Source organism: Podarcis filfolensis (assembly GCF_964270895.1).
Source record: "Podarcis filfolensis genome assembly, chromosome: Z".
NCBI classification, from domain to species: domain Eukaryota; kingdom Metazoa; phylum Chordata; class Lepidosauria; order Squamata; family Lacertidae; genus Podarcis; species Podarcis filfolensis.
Window position 1 is genome coordinate 25248707 of NC_139617.1, and position 20281 is coordinate 25268987.

Genomic DNA, 20281 nt, shown 5'->3' on the forward strand with positions numbered 1-20281 from the left:
TCCCTTCGGTTCATTGCCCAGTGTGTGTGTACTGCTCACCCAATCCTAATCTGCCCCTGAGTGAAGCATGCACTTTTCAGATTTATAATGAATTATTATGCAAAAAATAATAATTATGAAACATTGCAGACCCAAAAAATAAGCCATAAGGATTTCTAGTGCCTTCAACATACTGCCATTTTAATTTTCCCATTTCTATTATTGGCCGTCATTTCTATTATTAATGGATGAAACCTGAAACCCACAAAGTTCCTAGCAGGCCCTAATTTCAATCTGCTGTCTCCTTCCACACTCCATCTTAAGACTCTAAATGTTTGTCCTGTTTTTATTTCATCTTAGAATGGGTGGGTGGCTGTGATGGGGATTAACCCATTTATGATATTTTATTCTGTGTTTTTTAGCATGCTTGTGTCATTTTTATTGTATTTTTACTTTGTACATGATTTGGGGTTTTTTTGTAGGGAGAAGTGATCTCTATAAATTTAACAAATCTAACTTTCTAACCTGATGTAGATTTGTTGGCTTTGCTGGTCCATTTTTTTCTTCTCCTACTTCCTCTTTGTTTACTATCTAGCCTATTGAAGTGTTCTGGGAAACGCCTGCACACTATTTTGTAACATTTTAGTTAGACTAATAATGGTATTGCCCTAATGTGGATTTTGGATTGCACCCCCCCCCCCTTTACAGGCCAGCATAACTACCTCTTGTGTGTCTTTACCAAAGACTATGTAAGCTTTCAAGTTCTGCAAAACTCTCCAGAACGGAAAGGTAGCAAAAGAGAGTAGGCTTACATGTCCACAGGAATAATGATTTGGCCACTTTAGACAGTTAGTGATACAAAACATTTAGTACTTCAGATCCAGTGCAGTGGCCATGATGGCCATGGCAAAGATGATTTTAAAGGGGTTTAGATAAATTTATGGAGTGTATGCCTAAAACTCTTATTTTCCATGATAGCTTAAATGTAATTTTCAGGTTCGGCATACCTCTGGATACTTGTTAGCAGGCATCTGGTGGGGGAGTACTGTTGCCTTCCGACCTTGCTTATGAATATCACAAAAGCTGGCTGGATGTCCACAAGCAGTGCTGGAGTAGATGGACCCTTCGCCTTATCTAACAGGTCAGGGCACTTGTTTTTACACAATAGCTAACTGGTCAATAGGATCATAACCCTATGCTTGTATGTGAGATCCAAGCTTAATTTTAAAAGTTATAACCTTGTGCTGTTACCTATGCCAATGCTGTGGCATTCAGTCTGGATATACTTCTATAATGTATGGTTGAGTTCACTCAGTGATGGTTGGAAAGTACATGCCCGGATATACTCAGTTTATTTTTACTCTGCAACATGTCTACATCTTTCAGACCCGAGTGCTGGTTTGAATACAAGTCATTGCAGGCTACTGCTTTTCCTCTGCAACACTATCACCACTGGTTTCTGTGCCATCAAAATATTCAGGCACATGCTGCTGTATCACAGAGAAAATTGGCTAGTGATGAAATAATTATTGTGGGGTGAAATGGAAGGCAGGAGGAGACTGAAACACCTCTCCTGTCCACTTCTCTGTTGAAAATGGCACCTTTCCCCCCACTAGCTCTGTTGTGACGTGGGTTCAACCCTTAAAAACAGCTCTGGATACTTTTTTGGGGAACAAACCGTTTCAGCTGGACATGTCAGGGCACATCAGGAATTTTCTTGATGTATGGCAAGCCTTTGGAGGGACTGCAAAAATAGTTGTTTTGCTGATACTGACTAACTCACCTATGCCTCGGGAAACTGTGGAGACGTTTGTGTCTGATATGGCTTTAGGAGAAGCAGAAGCATCAGGGATTGCATGTCGTATAGAAATGTTGTTTTGTAGAAACATTTTATTCTGAATTTTATTTTATTCCGAAAACTTAAAAAAGATCAGGCTGTGACCAACAAAACCCAGACAAATAGATCCAAGCCAGAAGGTCTTCTATCCACTGATGTTACCTTTTGGAAATATATCCTTGACTTACTTCATAACCGTATGGTGATAAGTTAAATTATTCATACAAGAACAGAAACTGAGAAATTGTAGTTCCATCAATTGCCGTACAGCAGTTTTGTCGTCACATACCCTTGAAGTCTATTTTTGACTTCTGATTTGGCATGAGTACCATCTCTGTGTGCTTATATGCTTACAATCATGGTGTATTATAAATAGCCAGCAAAACACATATCTGCAGTGGAAGTGCAGCTTTGTAATATGCTTGTATATAACAGCAAACACCAGTTTTAAGCCATGAGATGCCAGTGACCAGCATTAACCTTCGGCCTAGTAGGAATGAATAACTAGCAACAGATATGTCACACTGGGCTGCCAAAGCATGTGTTAAAGACTTGCCTTGCTCTAGATGTCTACAGCATGTCACATAACCAGTGACCGAGAGCAGCAAAGAAGGCAGCAAGAGCATGCCAGCAAATTCTTTAAATACATTTCATCATCTTTCATATCAACATAGATTTCTAGCTAAAGCTAATGACTTGGTTTTGCAAGTGAACTACTTCTCAGAAGAATCATAAACTTGTAGAGTTGGAAGGTACCCTGTGAGTCATCTAGTCCAACCCCCTGCAATAAAGGAATCTTAACTAAAGCATTCAAGACAGATGACCATCCAGGCACAGTACCATCAGGCAGGTCATGCTCCCCTAAATCCACTTCTGTTGAAAACCAAGTTGCCCAGTCATCTAACATCCTGAGACAGAAGTTCTCTGCGTAGTAATCTGGTGTGTCTAAAGCATAGAATACAATGACTTATGCTTAGGATGTTTACAACATCACTATCATAGAATAATAGAACTGTAGAATTGGAAGGGACCCCAAATAGTCCCACCCCCTGCAATGCAGGAATATCAACTAAAGCATCCATGACAGATGGCCATCCAACCTCTGCTTAAAAACCTCCAAGGAGGGAGAGTCCACCACCTTCCAAGGGAGTCTGTTCCACTGCTGAACAGCTCTTAGCATCAGAAAGTTCTTCCTGGTGTTTAGTCGGAATCTCATTTCTTGTCATTTGAAGCCATTTGTTTGGGTCCTACTCTCAAGCAGGCGAAACTTGCTCCGTCTTCTATTAGATATTTGAAGGTAGCTATTGTATCATCCACATATTTGATGAGTAAGCCAGGTGTGTCCCCCCCATCTAATATTTGTGCATCTGGTTCTTCCTGCCTAAGTGCAGAACCTTACATTTGTCCTTATTGAAATTCATTTTGTTAGTTTAGGGCCAGTTCTCCAATCTGTTAAGGTCATCTTGAATCCCGATTCTGTCTTCTGCTGCATTAGTTACCCCTCCCCAGGGGTGCAATCTCGCCCTCAGGATTGTGGGGGCCCGCCGCCATAACACGGATGTGTGACGTCACATACACACACCTGCACATAATGTGTGTGATGTCACACACAAGACACGCAACATCACATCACGTTGGGGGAGGGGGGGCTCCTCCAAAAATGCAGTGCAACATTGCATGTTGTGCATGTGACATCATACGCACTATGTGCAGGTGTGTGCATGTGACGTCACACATCTGTGTTGCGGCTGATGGTGACTCTTCCATCTCCTCTCCACGACCAGAGAGGTATCCTTTTCCGTTGGGAGGGGCTCAGACTTGGAGGTAGAGAGACTCTACCTCCATGTCTGAGCCCCACCCAGAAAAGGGTGACTCGCTGGCTGCAGAGGGTGGAACTGAACTGATTCTCGGGGGCTGTGCCACAGAGGCTGGCTGACTGCCTCTCTCCGGCTTTGCTCATTGTCTTTGTGGGTGCCCAAGCACCCACGGCCCACTGAAGTTGGCTCTTATGCCCCTCCCAGCTTAGTATCATCCACATATTTGATGAGTATCCAGGCTGACCTGACAGAATATGCATCCTGCAACTAATTATGGTTATTTGTGCAATTGTGAGCATGAAGTAAAGTCAAAGAATCTCTCATTTAAAGAATCTCCATAGCCCACCTTCTGGAAAGTGCTATCCCGATGCCTTATATTATTTTGGTGATAGTGAATACTTTTCTGACAACCAATGGTGCCTAGTTGAAATACTGGATCCAGGTTATGAAACTTCAGACCTGCACCTCCCTTGTTTTCCTGCCCCTCCTACTCTCAAATCTTTTTCAGGAATTGACCCACCAGTAATAGGTGAGAGACAAGCAAAACAGAAATGCAATTTTTTTCTGGATTTTTTGCTTTTTGTTGCACTAGGCAGATCCTGAGTCAACTCAAGAGGATGTTTCATAACCTGCCTATGTCTGTTTATTGATTTGCAAGCCTGGGCATCTCAATCCGGCTCTGTTTTTCCCCGCTTTGCTTGTCACCTGGCTAACTAAAAAGGCATTTTTTAATTTTTACTCCTAAAACAATGAGAACACAACTGGCAGGTTTCTGCTTGTCTAACATGTTGTAATTAATGATTCAATTCAGACTTTGATCTATTACATCTCTTAGTTTCTTGCCAATTGTAACAAAGGTCAGGAGCTATGGAGTTCATGTTATTTCACCCATATAGCATTGTTATCCATTCACCATGGCAGCTCTGTAGGAATAAGATGGTGAGAGAATTTGAATGCACATGCATTCTTTTGTGATAGAAATGTGTGTGAAGCTAACACCTAGATGTTCTTTAAGATAAAAATAACTCAGATAAAAACCGCTCATATGCATAGTTGTTGTGATTAAAAATGCACAACTCTTTAGCAATATGCAGGCAGCCAGATTCTAAGCATGTTTCTTCAGAAATAAATCCCACTGAGTTCCATTGTATTTGGGACTAAGCTCCTTTGAAGCTACAATAACAATACTGTAGTGGGTTCTGTTAGGTGTACCTGTGAACCAAGGTATTCTTAGCTCCTTATGTGACTCAGCTGCATGAGTGCTCCCAGGTAAAAGCTTTCCTGAGTGGCCATCATGCTGAATCAGTTTGTGTTATAACAGCTATCAAGAGCTATGTGGCAAAAAACAATACTATCAAAACTCCACAAAGTCAAGCACTGGTAGCACTAACCCTGCATGGTAGTTGATGGCTAGTGCATGAGATATGTCCTCCTCCCACTTCCTTTTCTAGTTTGATAGTATCTTACGCTGGATTTCTATTCATTTATGTATATAAAACATTTTACATCGCTTTTCAGCTTATTGCCTGCTGTCTGCCTGCCCCCCACACCATTCAGGAAAATTGCAACGACATCAGTGCCAGGACAGCAGCTCTGCAGCACTGTCCCACCACACTGGCCACTCCTAAATATCAGCTTTGGACATGACAAGAAGTAGGGACAATAGGAAGTACAAGCTTGTGACATTTCTTGCCCTCTTTATCCCTGCTTGTCCTCAACAACAGTCATGACACATTGTACTTGCCATCTGCCTCCACTGAGTGGCAACTTGGTGAAGGAAGTTGTCACAGTACAAGTTATACAAAAGGGTTTTTTCATCGGGGTCAGCCGTAATGGATGCAGGCTGATGTTATCCACACTGCAGCTGTGCAGCATAAGTACTTTACGCCTCCGTCATCACAGTATTGTAGCTGCTAAACTTCGTGAACTGAGTCTTTTCGTTTTGGTCAGTAACTTTCTGGACCTTCCACCTTCTTAGGCTTCTACTCAGCAGTGGCAGAAGAGAAATGTAGTGTTCCCACCCCACTCTTCCAGGTTATAACCATCACGGTCACAGCCAGTGTGGTGTAGTGGTTAAGTGCTGTGGACTCGTAATCTAGTGAACCGGGTTCGATTCCCCGCTCCTCCACATGCAGCTGCTGGGTGACCTTGGGCTAGTCACACTTCTTTGAAGTCTCTCAGCCCCACTCACCCCACAGAGTGTTAGTTGTGCGGGAGGAAGGGAAAGGAGAATGAATGAGACTCCTTCGGGTAGTGATAAAGCGGGATATCAAACCCAAACTCTTCTTCTTCCTTCTTCCTTCTTCACTCACCTTCAGTCACAAAGTAGTTTTTTAAAAAGTCACTTAAGATTACATTGCTGAGTTTTGATGCTTAAAGCAAGGATGAGGAGTTTAAGGCCCTCCCAAGGCAGTTGGATTATAACTTCCATCAGCCCCAGCTGGTGATGGTGGGAGTTGTAGTCCAAAAACATCTCCAGGGCTGCAGATTCCCCATCCCTGTCCTAAGGCATGTATAGTCATCAGAGGCATGGACAGCAACAGCAGAAAGGCCTGCAAATTGCATAATGACAGACCTAGCCTTTTATCAGCCTCTTGTGTGCTGTGCTCTTGCCTGATCCCTGGCTCAAAAGACTAGAGGCACACCCAAACCCAAGCACAGGGAACAGTGCACACTCTGTTGGATGCAAAACATGACGCAAGCTCACACTTAGGACCTTTATTTGTGGCATCTTTAAGTACATAGCTAGCCACCACCCAGGTATGTGCCACTTCTTTGATGAGAGTATTAGGAACATGTTAGGCCACTATCAGAACCAGTGGCCCTCCATACGTTGCTGCATCATAGCTTCCATGCACCATCCCTGCTTATTAGCCAAGGTTTCTTAGCCATTTCTGCACTTTTCTTTCCTGCTGCCACCCCACCCATCATGTATAAATTGGCCTCCACAATTGAAATCTAAGCCTATACCTGTTTCACCCATTGGATTGATCAGAAAATAGCCATAGGAGTATTTTTCTTTTATTATTTTTGTGCCCTGTGAAGCTCTTTTATTAAGTTTTTAGGATGTTTCTCAGCAGGTTATTCCTTATAGGCAGACCAAACATACTCTCTTGTCTATTTTACCTTAGCCTGAAGGAACAATACACCGTCTATACAGTTGCGCGGAATTAAAGGCACACTTTATTCAGCAGATAACCACTACTTCGTGTTTAAAGTAATTAAAGTGACAGTTATACTAAATGTCCTTGTACTTATTCCTAGTACAAAGTGGTCCATATTTTGACTTTTGGGAATGCTTTGTTATAATTTTTTGTGGGCACGCACGCACACGCACACATGTCCATGATAAGATCCCACTTTACAGGCTTCAACCCATCTTCAATGAATCCCTCTGTCATCCTGGTTCTGTCTCCTAAGCTGAGTTCTTTGCCCTCTTGGGAGGCATGGATGGGGAACTCAGCAGTGGAGAATGGTGGACTCAGGTGATCAAAATTGATGCTTGAGATGGGCTGCGCCATTCTGACTCTTTATAATTTGAGCAGAAGTGATTGCATTTGTGAAGACATTTTGCTCTGGAGAGGAACCTCTGATGATAAATCTGATGCACTGGCAATCTTGTGCCTTGGTGTCCTTTCCTCCAGAGATCTTTTATTATTGAGCTTATTTTATTGACTGGATGATTTTATTGATTGACCTTCTTTTCCTCCCGAAGGAATACACTGGGGAACAGTTAAAACATGCTGGGAACAATTGAGTTAAAAACGTTCTAAAAGCAGCTACAGTTAAAAACGTTATTCTATCCGGCTGAGAGAATGGTTGCTTCTTGAAAACACTGATGTGCTGGACTTAGAAGGCGTCAATAATGCATTTGGCTGGCATGCATATCTGTGGTACGATAAGGTAAAGGCACATAAAGCGTTCAAAAATCATATTGTTAGAAAAGCATTGTTTAATGTTTGGATAAGATATAAGGATTTGTTAGAAAAGAAAACCCCAAGATGGCTGTCACCAATGGAAGCGAAGGCACAGAAAAAACTCAATATGGAGGCCAAATGGCTGAAATATTGGGAAATTTTGGAACAAGATGGAGACAGAATAAAACTGCAGAGTTTTGAAAAACTGAAAAACAAAGTGCGAGATTGGCTCCATTATTACTAAATAATGGAGGCATACAATTTGGACAAAAAAGTTGGCTTCCAGGTGGATAAATCAAAATTGGAAACAGAATTGTTAGATTCAAAAATTAAGAATTTGTCAAGAATGTATAACTTGCTGTTGAAATGGAACATTCAGGATGAAACGGTAAAATCAGTTATGATCAAATGGGCACAAGACGTTGGACATAACATAATGATGGCTGACTGGGAACAGTTATGGACCACTGGTATGAAATTCACGGCATGTAATGCCCTAAGAGAAAATTTAATGAAAATGATTTATAGGTGGTACATGAGACCAGTCAAGCTTGCAAAAATTTACCATCTGCCCGATAATAAATGTTGGAAATGTAATGAGACTGAAGGTACATTCTTTCACCTTTGGTGGACATGCCCAAGGATTAAGACATTCTGGGAGATGATTTATAATGAAATGAAAAAGGTATTTAAATATACCTTCCTGAAGAAACCAGAGGCCTTTCTCCTAGGCATGGTCAGCCAATTGGTGCCAAAGAAGGATAGAACTTTTTTTATGTATGCAACAACAGCAGCAAGAATACTTATCACGAAGTATTGGAAGACACAAGATCTACCCACCCGGGAAGAATGGCAGATGAAGGTGATGGACTATATGGAACTGGCGGAAATGACTGGCAGAATCCGAGACCAGGGAGAAGAGTCGGTGGAAGAAGATTGGGAAAAGTTTAAAGACTATTTACAGAAATACTGTAAAATTAATGAATGTTAGAAAAATGTGGAAATGAAGTTATATGGCTTTAGTAGAAATGCTATAAGGAATTAAGTATAAATAGATTATTAGAGTATTAAAGGAAAAAATAAAGTTAGAATATGTTAAGATAATTATAGGATAGAAAACAGAGGAAGATGGAAAGGAATTGCTGAAACAATTAACAGAAGTGGAATACAAAAAGGGAGGTGTGAGGAGGTCGCTGAAATAAGTGAATGAAAGATAAGATATTGAAATTGTTTGGTGTGTTTTAAACTGTTTTTATTTTGTTTTGTTAGTTTAATTGTATGGTTTATTTTGTTTTGTAGTGTTTAAATTGTTGGAAAAGTAATAAATATTATTTTTTTAAAAAAAACAACGTTATTCTATCAAATGATCTTGGGTTTGCCAGGAACAGTATTCTTCAGCAACAAGAATAAACTTTGCCTTCAGTTCAGAATATAAAGAGCTGTATAGTTAGTAATGATAAAGATATTCTACTCCTTAATAGAATGTCTATTAAGAGGATGTCAAGAATATCAAGAGGGAGGTAGCAGCAGACTTAGGTAAACCTCAGGGTTTGCAGAAGTACCAAAAAACTTAGGGGGGAGGGGAACTCATGTGTGAAATCCCTTCAATGAAGACCGAGCATGCCCAGTGGCCATGGAATGCTGGAGGAGTTGGCACGAAACCTCCAAGGGCGAGGGTTAATAGAACGGAATATCCTGGAACAGAGCAGAGTTCCGGACAGCCAGCTAGGAACAAAACACTCCACAACACTTGCATTATTTTTTGTCATGTTGAAATTCATTGTATTTGTCATAATTTAAAGCCACAAGGGATAAAAATGAATAAAAATACAAAAATACAATAGCAGGACAACTATGAATTAAAGGTCATTTCTTCAGTATTTTAGAAGAATTACAAAACAGAATCAGTGAAAGCCTCTCATTCAGGTACTTGTCGCTTCCATTGTCTTTACAAAGCAAGTTTATTTCAGTAGCTCCTTATCAGGCAATCTATTTCCATATTGGTGACGGCAGCATATTTCTGAACAGTTGGTTCTTGTTGCTGTGGACAAGAAAAATATGCAGGCTGGGAGGCACAAATTGTGCTGCTCTTGTTCTCTTCTTACCAAGAGATTCGTACCACCCTCCCTCAGTGAAATAAATTATCCTTGAGTCAGCACTACCATCCCAGAGGAGAGTTTCTCCCCCACCGCTTCCCAGACGGGACATAATAATCTATCATTCATTGTCTTGTTGAGGAAGGCTAACAAAGCGGCTGCCTTGAATTCATGCAACTGGAGCATTACGCATTCCTGTGCCTTTAAGATGAAAGCGGTTGCTATGGCTGCAGTGACGTGGTGCCACTGATGGAAGGAAATCCATGAGTGTGTGTGTTGTCTTTGACAATTCATATGAGAAGTTGCATTGCTGGCTAATCCTACAAGAGAAAACAATGAGGGGTCTAAGATGACATTGGAGCTGACAATTCAGATAAACCTTCATTAGCCCAAGAGAGGGTCCTCTTTTTTAGAAGGGCAGGAAGCCTACCCCCCCCCAAAAAAAACCACCCCTCCAACGTTTCACAAGTGAAAGTAGGCACACACTTGTAACAACCCCATTCTCATGTCAACAATTATTTCCTGAGGCTTTGAATCACCACCATCATAATTTTGCTGAAGGATAATAATCTGTTTTGTTGTGTTCATTTGCACTTCCTAGCCTGTCCTGTGCTCAGGGGTGCAGCTAGGTAACCTTAGACCCTGGACTTACTGGTCTTACAGGTGAGTAGAGTCTGCATCTGGTAAGAGCATTAATATGGCATGTGGGAGGAGGTAACAGACATTTAAAGTGGGCTCTGTTAGGTGCTACACAGTTTTCAAATTTCATACCATGGCCAATTCCACATCTGTAGAATATAAAACTCTATTGTTATTCTTCCTTGATAGGAAGAAAACACAGGAAATGATGCAGTTTTTAGATGTGCAAAGCTGGATATTAGTTTTAGGTGGTATGCTAGCCTAATGAAGAGTTCTAGAGAACTTGAAAGCTTGCATACTATCTTGTGACATTTTTGGTTGGCTACAATAATGGTAGGGATGCAGGTGGCGCTGTGGTCTAAACCACAGAGCCTAGGGCTCGCCGATTGGAAGGTTGGTGGTTTGAATCCCTGCAATGGGGTGAGCTCCCATTGCTTGGTCCCAGCTCCTGCCAACCTAGCAGTTCAAAAGCACGTCAAAGTGCAAGTAGATAAATAGGTACCACTCTGGCAGGAAGGTAAACGGCGTTTCCGTGCACTGCTCTGGTTTGCCAGAAGCGGCTTAGTCATGCTGGACACATGACCCGGAAGCTGTACGCTGGCTCCCTCGGCCAATAAAGTGAGATGAGCGCCACAACCCCAGAGTCCGCGACTGGACCTAATGGTCAGGGGTCTCTTTACCTTTTACAATAATGGTAGCCAAAGTCCTAATGAGGAGTTGTTGTTAATGAATTTCCTTACTGTTAAGCTGAGAGAGGCCTCTGTTTGAAACCCGGGAGAGCCACTTTGTTTCAGTAGACAATACAGTTAGATGGACCAATTTATGTCTCAACGTAAGGCAGCTTCCTAGATTCCTATAGTTCAGTTGGTAGAGCATAAGACTCTTAATCTCAGGATTGAGATTAACCCCACATTGCAGGGGGTTGGACCCTCATAGTCCCTTCCAACTCTACAATACTATGGTTCCGTGGTTGCTAATTGCTGGAAACATTGTGGTGACTATGAATGAACATGCACCTGAGGAAGTTTTCCCCCTTGCAATCAAACAGTATATAAATGTAAATAATTAAAAAATAAAATAAAAGGTTGATTCCCTGATTCCCAAAGTTCACTACCTCTGCCAAAATTAGGTTTGAAAGAAGTCTTCTACTGCAGTAAATAAAGTCAGTTGTGCTGTGTATTTGGTTGCATTTTGTGTGTGGCACCCATGATAGTTTCTCCAGTTTGCAAATTTGTGCACAAGCCCAAAAAGATTGGCAACCCCTGCTAAAAACGATAGTCAAAGCATAATGCATTTGGGGTTTCTGATTACCTGATTACCTGATTATGTTCCTCTATGGTGTTCTGTAGCCAAGCCTGCCTTCCACTCAGCTTTGAATGAGAATTGTTGTGTGCCCAAGGAACATAAATTCACACCTGTTGCTATTCCATTTCTCCCAACCCTTCCGTTATGCGGCATATGAATGCAGGCACTGTTCCTGTCCCAGCAGCTGGGGGCTCTGACTACTGCTCCGTATAGGTCATTAAAGATTAACTTTTAATGAGAAACTAACACTTTCAATGTCAGTTTGGAGGGTATGAAAATAAGCAAATGCCAATCAGGCACATTGGTGTCCCTTGTTCCTCAGCCTCTCCTATTTTTATTTTCTTTCTGCTGCTTGTTTCTCTCATCTTCAACCCCCTCCCTCTATTGACATTTGTTAAACTGTAAGGTCTTTGGGGCACAAAGCTGTTCTTTCTCCCCTCTCTGCAAGGGCCCAAACAGTCATGATATTAGATCTATGAATGCATCTAGAAGTTCTGGTCTCCCACCTCTTTTAACGGCAGTAGCCAAAGGGGAACCCAAGCAGGATCTGGACTGCAGTGTGTAGGAAGTGAAGATTACCAGGGCCTCTGCTGTCTTAAATCTTCAACAGAGATGTGTGGCATGGAGCTTGGGAGAGATGTAAGCCCCCACCTTGAGAATTCTAGGGACATACCATAGCTGAGTGGCAGTAGAGCACATGCTGTGCATGAGAAGGTATTAGGTTCCATCCTTGTCATCAAGTTAGTGGAAAGTGTGAAAAAACAAGCCTGAGACCCTGGAAGGCCACTGCCAACTAGAATAGCCAATGCTGAGCTATGGCTTATCTACATTTACCTTCTTTCTTTCTTTCTTTCTTTGGCCCCATGAAGTCCCACTCTTTAGTCCTCAATCAGAGCAAATGTCAATTTAGGTTTTCTGTAGGTTGCTGTTTGTTCTGATTAGACTTTAAAGGGCAGGGGTTTTTGTGGGGAAAGCTGTGGAGCAAAAAGAAAGGGAATGCCCAGACATGGAGCTTTAAATCGCAGACCATGCCTTGAAAGAGCAGAGGGAAGGTAAGTATGGATAATCCCCTAGATGGACGCACAGTCCAATTTGACTTAAGGCAGCTCCCTGTGTTCCTGGGCTAAGTTCCTCATAGATCTAAGTAAGACAGTAGCAAGGCCTAATGGATGACCGGAGAAAAAAGATCTATCTTTCAGAATAATGGACACCTTGCTTTGTTAAATAGTTCTGTACCACTCCTAGACTCTAGTAGGACTGAGATACCCTTAACTGCTAATTGTGAGTGCAGAGCTAGTGTGGCTCAGGTTGGGGCTTGAAGGTGGAACACCCAGTTTAAAATCTCTTCTCAAACATGAAGCTCCCTAGAAAGCCTTGGGCAAACCACCATATCTCATCTTAACTGACTCACACAAGCATAGAACCCACAAAAATTATACTACATCATCATCACATGCACACACCAAAAACAACAACAACACTCACACCTTACAAAGTCCAGATAATCCAGACCCATAGATGCACCACACCCCAGCTCCAAGTGCTTGCTTCAGCTTGCTATCCCAGTCAGGAATGGCAGAGGCAGGTGGGCTGCACTTGGAAGTGAGCAAAGGCAAGCAAAGGGGGAACATTTTCAGATAGTGGCAGAGCAGTGACAGTACTGGGTGGGCAGCTGCAACAGTGGCTGAAGGGCCATTACTGAGTTATGGCTTCTGGTGACAAAGGGACTTGCCACTCTCACTTGGAAAGTCAATTGGCAGCAGTTAAGCTCACTGTGCAGCCTCAGGTCATTCAAACTGTGTGGGTGGAGAGTGCATTTTCACGCTTGGGCACAGCAGACCAAAAATATGTTTTAAAAACAAAGGAGCTGAAAGTGAAAACAAAGGAAAAGGTCTTGCCCTTTGCTTTTCTGGCAAGAAGCCAGAAAGCAAAGCAAAAAATGAACTGGCTGGTTTCCCTTGTCATTATTGTCTGCCCAGTTTTCCAAGCACCATAGCACCTGCTGCGTTGGTAACAGCACTCACAGTGCTGTTCTAAAGCCAGGCAGCTGAGGGTAGCTAACCATGGCTGCAACAATCTACCTACCTGTTAAGTTGTGGGTGAACATATCAGATGACACAGCGATTCTTCAAACAGCTCTTGTTTATTCACAGGCCAGAACAGAACTGAACAGCAAACAGCTCAGCCGGCCTGCTTTTATAGGCAGCCGGCTGTCAACATTGTAGCAACAACAACCCAGGGTTTCCCACCTAAAGTAACTGACGTGGACCTGACGTATATACATGATACTCCTGGTGGCCAGGGTGAGAACTTCAATACATAACACTACCGGTACTTCCCTGCAAATATGCCCCATTGAACTCAATGAGACGTACCTCAGCAGGTAAACCGAAGACTGGGATAGCCAGTCTTGAGTCATTTTGCTGCCTGAAGCTAAGGACAAAATCATGCAACTGTCCATTCCTCATACATAAGCCAGTCAGACTGGCACTTGAATCTTACTTCACTACTGAGGCAGGATCCTGAGGGCAGCAGACTAGCTTGGGTGATAGCAAAGCAAACTGCAGCACTCCTTGTTCCACAGCCCTCAGCACTTGCCCCCTGACTGATGCTGCCACTTTGCTTAATGAGAGTAGCCAGCAAAAAGAACGTAAGTTTACCCTGCCAGGATGTCCTTAGAACCTGGAACAATCCACAAGATTATCTTTTCAAAAAATAGTATTGTGAATGAAACAGAAGCTTTAAAACCCAATACACCAGGATTTTTATATTTTAGCCCGCAGTAAACAAAAATTTTATCTGTGGTTACCTTAATTTATTTAATAATTAATCAAATGGCTTAATAATCTTTATTTCTTATTGCCCCCCCCCCTTAACAAAGTACAACTCCTAAACATGGCACACAAGCAAGGGACAGAGGGCAATAACACAAAATCCTTTTGCTCACTGCTCTCTCTCCACTACAAATCTGACTCCCTTTGTCTCTGTCTCTGTCTCTTACACACAGTGTCATTTCCTGGATTGGATTCCACTGTTATGGAAACAACTCTTTCATTCTCTAAGAGATTTCAGAAGGTGTGAGGGAGGCCCACACTGTTCTGGGAAACTGGAAAGAGAGGCCGGAGGCATGTACAAATGAGAACAGCAGAGTGCTTTTCTCATTCATCCAGTCTTCCCCACCCCCTTCCTGTCTGTGCTGTAAGCCATTAGGCAATTGAGGTTTCCTCCTGTGCTTCCTGAAATATTTTTGGAAGGCAGTAGATAGAAGACAGAAATTTGCTAGCAAGCATCTGAGGACATCCTTTCTCTATTACTGTATTGGTGTTGTATCACTAATCAGTAAGCCCAGGGGTAGGCAACCTAAGGCCCGGGGGCCGGATGCGGCCTAGTCGCCTTCTCAATCCGGCCCACAGACGGTCCAGGAATCAGCGTGTTTTTACATGAGTAGAATGTGTGCTTTTATTTAAAATGCCTCTCTGGGTTATTTCTGGAGCATAGGAATTCGTTCATTTCACCCCCAAAAATATAGTCTGGCCCACCAGTGTCTGAGGGACAGTGGACCAGCCCACAGCTGAAAAAGGTTGCTGACCCCTGGGTAAGCCCTTGCCCAGAGTATCTTGAGGTTTGTCCGCTGAGGTGAGGAGAGTTCTGCTCAGAGGACAAGACCCCCTACCATCAGCCTCACTGATGTGGTCCAAAGGAAAGCCAAGCAATTTCTTTGGCACCAGCTTGGTTGCAGGAGTTGCTTGAAGGAGACGTACAATGTGCCACCCACTCTTAGGGACTCCACTCTGATTTGTGTAGGGTTTATTCCTTTGTCTTTTCTTGTCCTGAAGATATTCTGCAAGGCAGCAAAGGTTTAGGATCAGAGTTTTTCTTCTTCTATATGGGCTCCCTTTCCAGGTTGATGAGCCCTGGTAAACATGCTTAACACTGCACTGCAAGTTTGGATGGATTGTATTCATGATGTACCAGATATGTTTTAAGGATTTACCATCCAAATGCCATCAACTACAAATTCACCTGAGGCACAACAGCTGCACTTGACTCCTTCTTTTTGGCCGTTGGATAGTAAAACAGCATCAGTCCATGGAGGACAACAAGAGTAAAAAGCACATCACCTGACAGAGGACCACACAGTTGCTGCAGCTGGGGGATGAGCTAGGATGAAAGCCAATGGGAGCTGCCACAACAACCTAATGTTAACGGAGGCAGGGGAGAGAGATGCTGCTTCCAGGGTACATTAAGTGTTGGAGGAGAGAGAAGCAACAACAACGTAATTATATGTTAGTAATTTTAGGTAAGCTGCCTTGAGGATCCTTCTGGATCAAAAACCAAGGCGAAAATAAAATAAAATATATAATACCTTCAGGCAATTTTAGTAATTAATATAGCAGCAATCATCTCAGGAAACATTCTCTGAGGGCTCCTGAATCACAGTAAAAATAGAAGCATATCATAGTGTTGTTTCAGTATTAAAGGAAACTACAATTTGAAATACTAAGAATTACAATAATTACATTGCTATTAGTGACTCTAAGAAAGCTTACTCAATACTTAATTGGCAAAAAAATTATTTGTTTCTGAAGCCTTTGGAGTCATTTCAAGGCAATGCAAATTACTGTTTTATGTTCATTGGAGATGAGTGCATTATTTTTAGTGCTACAAATAGAAATAACAGCTGTCATTTACACAGCCCAGCCCCTTGCAAAGTAGTTGAAAGACACACCCAAGCAGCAGCAGCAGCAGCAGCAACAACAACAACAACAACACAATAACAGCAGACAAGCCAAGAATATGTTGAGTCTGCCACTTCTGTTTTCATTTTTTGAAAGCTGCACAACTGGAAGCCTGGACAAAGCAACCCAAATTGGAGTGTGCCATCAGATAGTGTAAGGATGGTGTGCCCAATATCACCTCTTGTATTATGGGGACAGCTCAGCATATGTCAGTCCTGCCAGCCCTCCTGTCATCTGAATAAAAAGACATAGGAGTGATACATACTAGGAAGCCTGGAGGTTTGGGTGAATGGAAGGATCACATCCAGTGTGGCTCCCAGTGTGTTTCTGGGCACAAATCAAAATATTGACTTAATAAATATGTATTCCTCATGCTCTGGACTCATTTGGTTACTTCTCCATTGGCTTGCCCAAAAGAGCTATGTTGGGCAAGATCCAAGAAGGAAGTCAGATAGACAGCCGCAAGCACCTTGTCCAGATCTGTAGGCCTCAAAAACCAGAACTGATCCCATGTAGGAAGTGGATCTGCAGAAAAACCTCGCAGCATTAGCTTGTAAGGTACAGATTCTTGGCACCAGAGCACAGTGGTTTAGGACGCACATGGAGAATTTGGGATAAAGAAAAGGTTTATCCTGATCATTAGAGTCTTAACTTGAAACTAATTGTTTCATAATGTAATTTTAAAAGCTATTCTCCATAATACCAGATTTAAAAGTTTAGTGCAAGAAAGCCATACTAAGCACCTTTGGAGGGCGACACTAATGCTAATTGAGCTTGATAATCTTGTAAATCTCGCTCGTTAGTGTTGAACAAATCTTTAGCTACACACCAACCCTTTTCTGTATTAGCCTAGACCATAAAGAGAGAGAAAATATACTAAGGGCTCATTCACACTTTGCGCCACACTTTCTAGGCATAGGTCTGTGTTTTCCAGACCCCTGTCCAGGTGGTTTCTTTTCCCCCATTTTTCTTTTGGTCCTGGCACTTCCCCTGGGAAAACCCATGCTTTACCACTGAAATACATTATACGCTTTATACCCCATATATGCACACTCAACCACTTTGATCTGTGGCACTGCACTGTTACTCATTTCACATTTATAATAACTGATCTTTTAATGGCAGCACCTACACTTTGGAACTCCCTGCCTTTTGACACCAGGCATGTTCCTTCACTGTACCCTTTTTGGCACCTTCTAAAAACATTTTTGTTTAGACAAGCCTACCCAGATATCTAGAATGCTGATGTGGGTGCCAATCTGCTATTGATTGTTTTAAAATGTTGCTTTTACTGATACTATCACTGCTTTACTCTTTTTGTAAACTGCTCTGTGTTTGTGTGAAACAACCAAGCGGTGCATAAATTCTATGAAATAAATAAAATAACTGTTGAGGGTGATCATTGTAATCAGCATTGTGTCCAAAGGGGCCCCATTACCCACTTCAAATACATAAGACTACGGAAGAAGCCTGGTGTGGTGTGGTGTGGCTCATATGCTCCTGCGGCCAGGCTAGGAATGTGAGAGCAGGCAGGCTTTCACTGATAAAACAGCAACTAGCCACAATGTGTAATATGGGAATGCTGGATGTAATTGGTGAATCAACCCACCCACAGGTATAGTTGGGTTTCTGTGTTTAGTGCTTGCAGTAGCTGAGAAACAATTGCAGAAACTGCAGCTGGGCCATACATTCTTCTGGACATGTTTTGCAGAACCTGTTGCTGTGGACTGGTATTCAGATTTATGGAATGCTTCCTTTCTACTTGAACATACTTATATACTCCCAGAGACCACACATCATTGCACTCCAGACCCAAATGGACCACTGAAAAAGTCTGGCTCCTTAACACCACTATAATCTGAGGGGTCCTGGCCAATTGGAAAGAAACCTTTGCCAATCTGATGTCTTCCAGATGTTCCCACCAGCTCCTACCTTCCACTTTTAAAACGGGTGGGGAATTTCTGGTATGTGAGCCAATGTTGGCCTGTTGGCCTCCCCAATTTGGCCCACTAGGCTGTTTGCGTCAAGCTGTGCCTGCCTACCCTGCACCAGACATCATATTGGACATACTGCTGGAGAGTGGGTTAAGCCACTGTGCTGCTTGGGCTTGCCGATCAGGACGGGGTGAGCTCCCATTGTTCGGTCCCAGCTCCTGCCAAACTAGCTGTTCGAAAGCACACAGTGCAAGTAGATAAATAGTTACCGCTCCAGCAGGAAGGTAAATGGCGTTTCCATGTGCTGCTCTGGTTTAGCCAGAAGCGGCTTAGTCATGCTGGCCACATGACCCAGAAAAACTGTCTGCGGAAGCGGACGAATGCCAGCTCCCTTGGCCTTTAAAGCAAGATGAGTGCCACAATCCTAGAGTCGTTCACGACTGCACTCAATTGTCAGGGGTCCCTTTACCTTTTTACTGGAGAGACCTTTAGTGGATGTTCTCTGAAGCACCTCCCTCCCTTTATTAAAGCTCACTTGAGCAACCTTTAATGGGGGGGGTGCTTTAGAGAGTGGTTTGCCTCTCTGTAGCATTTCCCCCTTCCCATCTTTAACATCACTCTAGCAAAATATTTTCAGGTGGTCAGTGTCTGTCAATCATGTGATCTGGTAATGTCATGCAACCGACAAGTGGGTAGCCCTGCCCACCTGTCAAATTTGGCCAGTGAGGCTGATCCTGATAAGGATCTGGCCCATGGAGCCAAAAAGGTTCACTGTCCTTTTAAACACCCCACAGTTTTAAAACACCTGCAGAACACTGATATAGAAGATTAATAATCAGGTATCTCAACTGATTTAAAAGAAGGCTCTGTATTTTGAAGGCTTTCAAACCTTCCCACTACACCTTCTCCCCCCCGCCCCCCGGTCTAGTGCACCCTCCTGCTACAAATCTGATATTTGCCCTGGGGGGGGGGGTACAACAAAAGCCCCTGCATTTCCTCCCTGTCAGTGAAAGTAAGAGTTTATTCCTGTGTGTTTCACTGAGTTATGTGGGAACACCCCCACCTCTGACATCATGGCTCCAATCAAACTGAGAGCCCTTATGCCTTATTTTAATAGGTGGTTGAAGATGCAATCCTCTACAGAATCACTAAGAGTCAGCCCCATTTCTGAGTACGTACGTTTGGGCTAGCATTATGTGTCTCCTGCATCACATATTGTCTGACCTTCACTTCAACATGCAGAGTGTTAGAGCTGAAGACAACAGGCTGACTTAGCTCTCAGCCCCCACTTGTGGTCAGATAAGTCATAAAAATAGCAGGAATAAGGCTGGACAGCAGCTGGTGTCAGCTGCCTCATCGCTAGTCATGATGACGTGTTTATGTGGAGAAATAACAGATGTGGAAACAGACAGAAGTTGACGTTACGTTACAGGAGAAACACGACAGGAACAGGGAGATTTTCGGAAGGGGGGAAGAGGAAAGTCTCCTAGCAACAGGATGAACGACTGTTTTTAGAAGGGAGCTTGATTTGGCTAAAATTGGGAAGGGTTGGGTGGGGCTGGTAGACTTCATTTAAGTTTCCTCTCCCTTCCCCCCGTAAGTTGTACACTGATAGAGGCACCATTCCTCATGCCCCATGCATTACAGTTACTTTTCTCCAGCAACTTTTCTTTTTAGTCAGGGCCAGAAGAAGAAGAAGAGTTTGGATTCGATATCCCACTTTATCACTACCTGAAGGAGTCTCAAAACGGCTAACATTCTCCTTTCCCTTCCTCCCCCACAACAAACACTCTGTGAGGTGAGTGGGGCTGAGAGACTTCAGAGAAGTGTGACTTCACCCAGAAGGTCACCCAGCAGCTGCATGTGGAGGAGCGAGGACGCAAACCCGGTTCCCCAGATTACGAGTCCACCACTCTTAACCACTACACCACACTGGGAATCAGGAGACTGACATAGAGAAGAGGGCGAAGAATCTGTGACCACCCAACAGCTATAGGACTCCAAATCCAATTAGCCCC

General features: G+C 43.0%; 2 protein-coding genes across 5 annotated transcripts in view; one reads left to right on the plus strand and one right to left on the minus strand.

The window, feature by feature from the left end:
- The window catches only part of ACSL4 (acyl-CoA synthetase long chain family member 4), an 81238-nt gene that overhangs the window by 57146 nt on the left and 3811 nt on the right, over positions 1-20281 (minus strand). The gene's annotated exons all lie outside the window — the stretch shown is intronic.
- Positions 1-20281, plus strand: part of LOC310754326 (uncharacterized protein) — a 33315-nt gene that overhangs the window by 8011 nt on the left and 5023 nt on the right. For all 3 annotated transcript variants that reach the window (XR_014543706.1, XR_014543707.1, XM_083596174.1), the window contains one exon: positions 976-1120. Coding sequence is in view for 1 of the 3 variants with exons in the window: in XM_083596174.1 (XP_083452300.1) it covers positions 976-1120 (145 nt within the window). In the remaining 2 variants the exon portion in view is untranslated. The remainder of the gene's footprint in view (positions 1-975; positions 1121-20281) is intronic.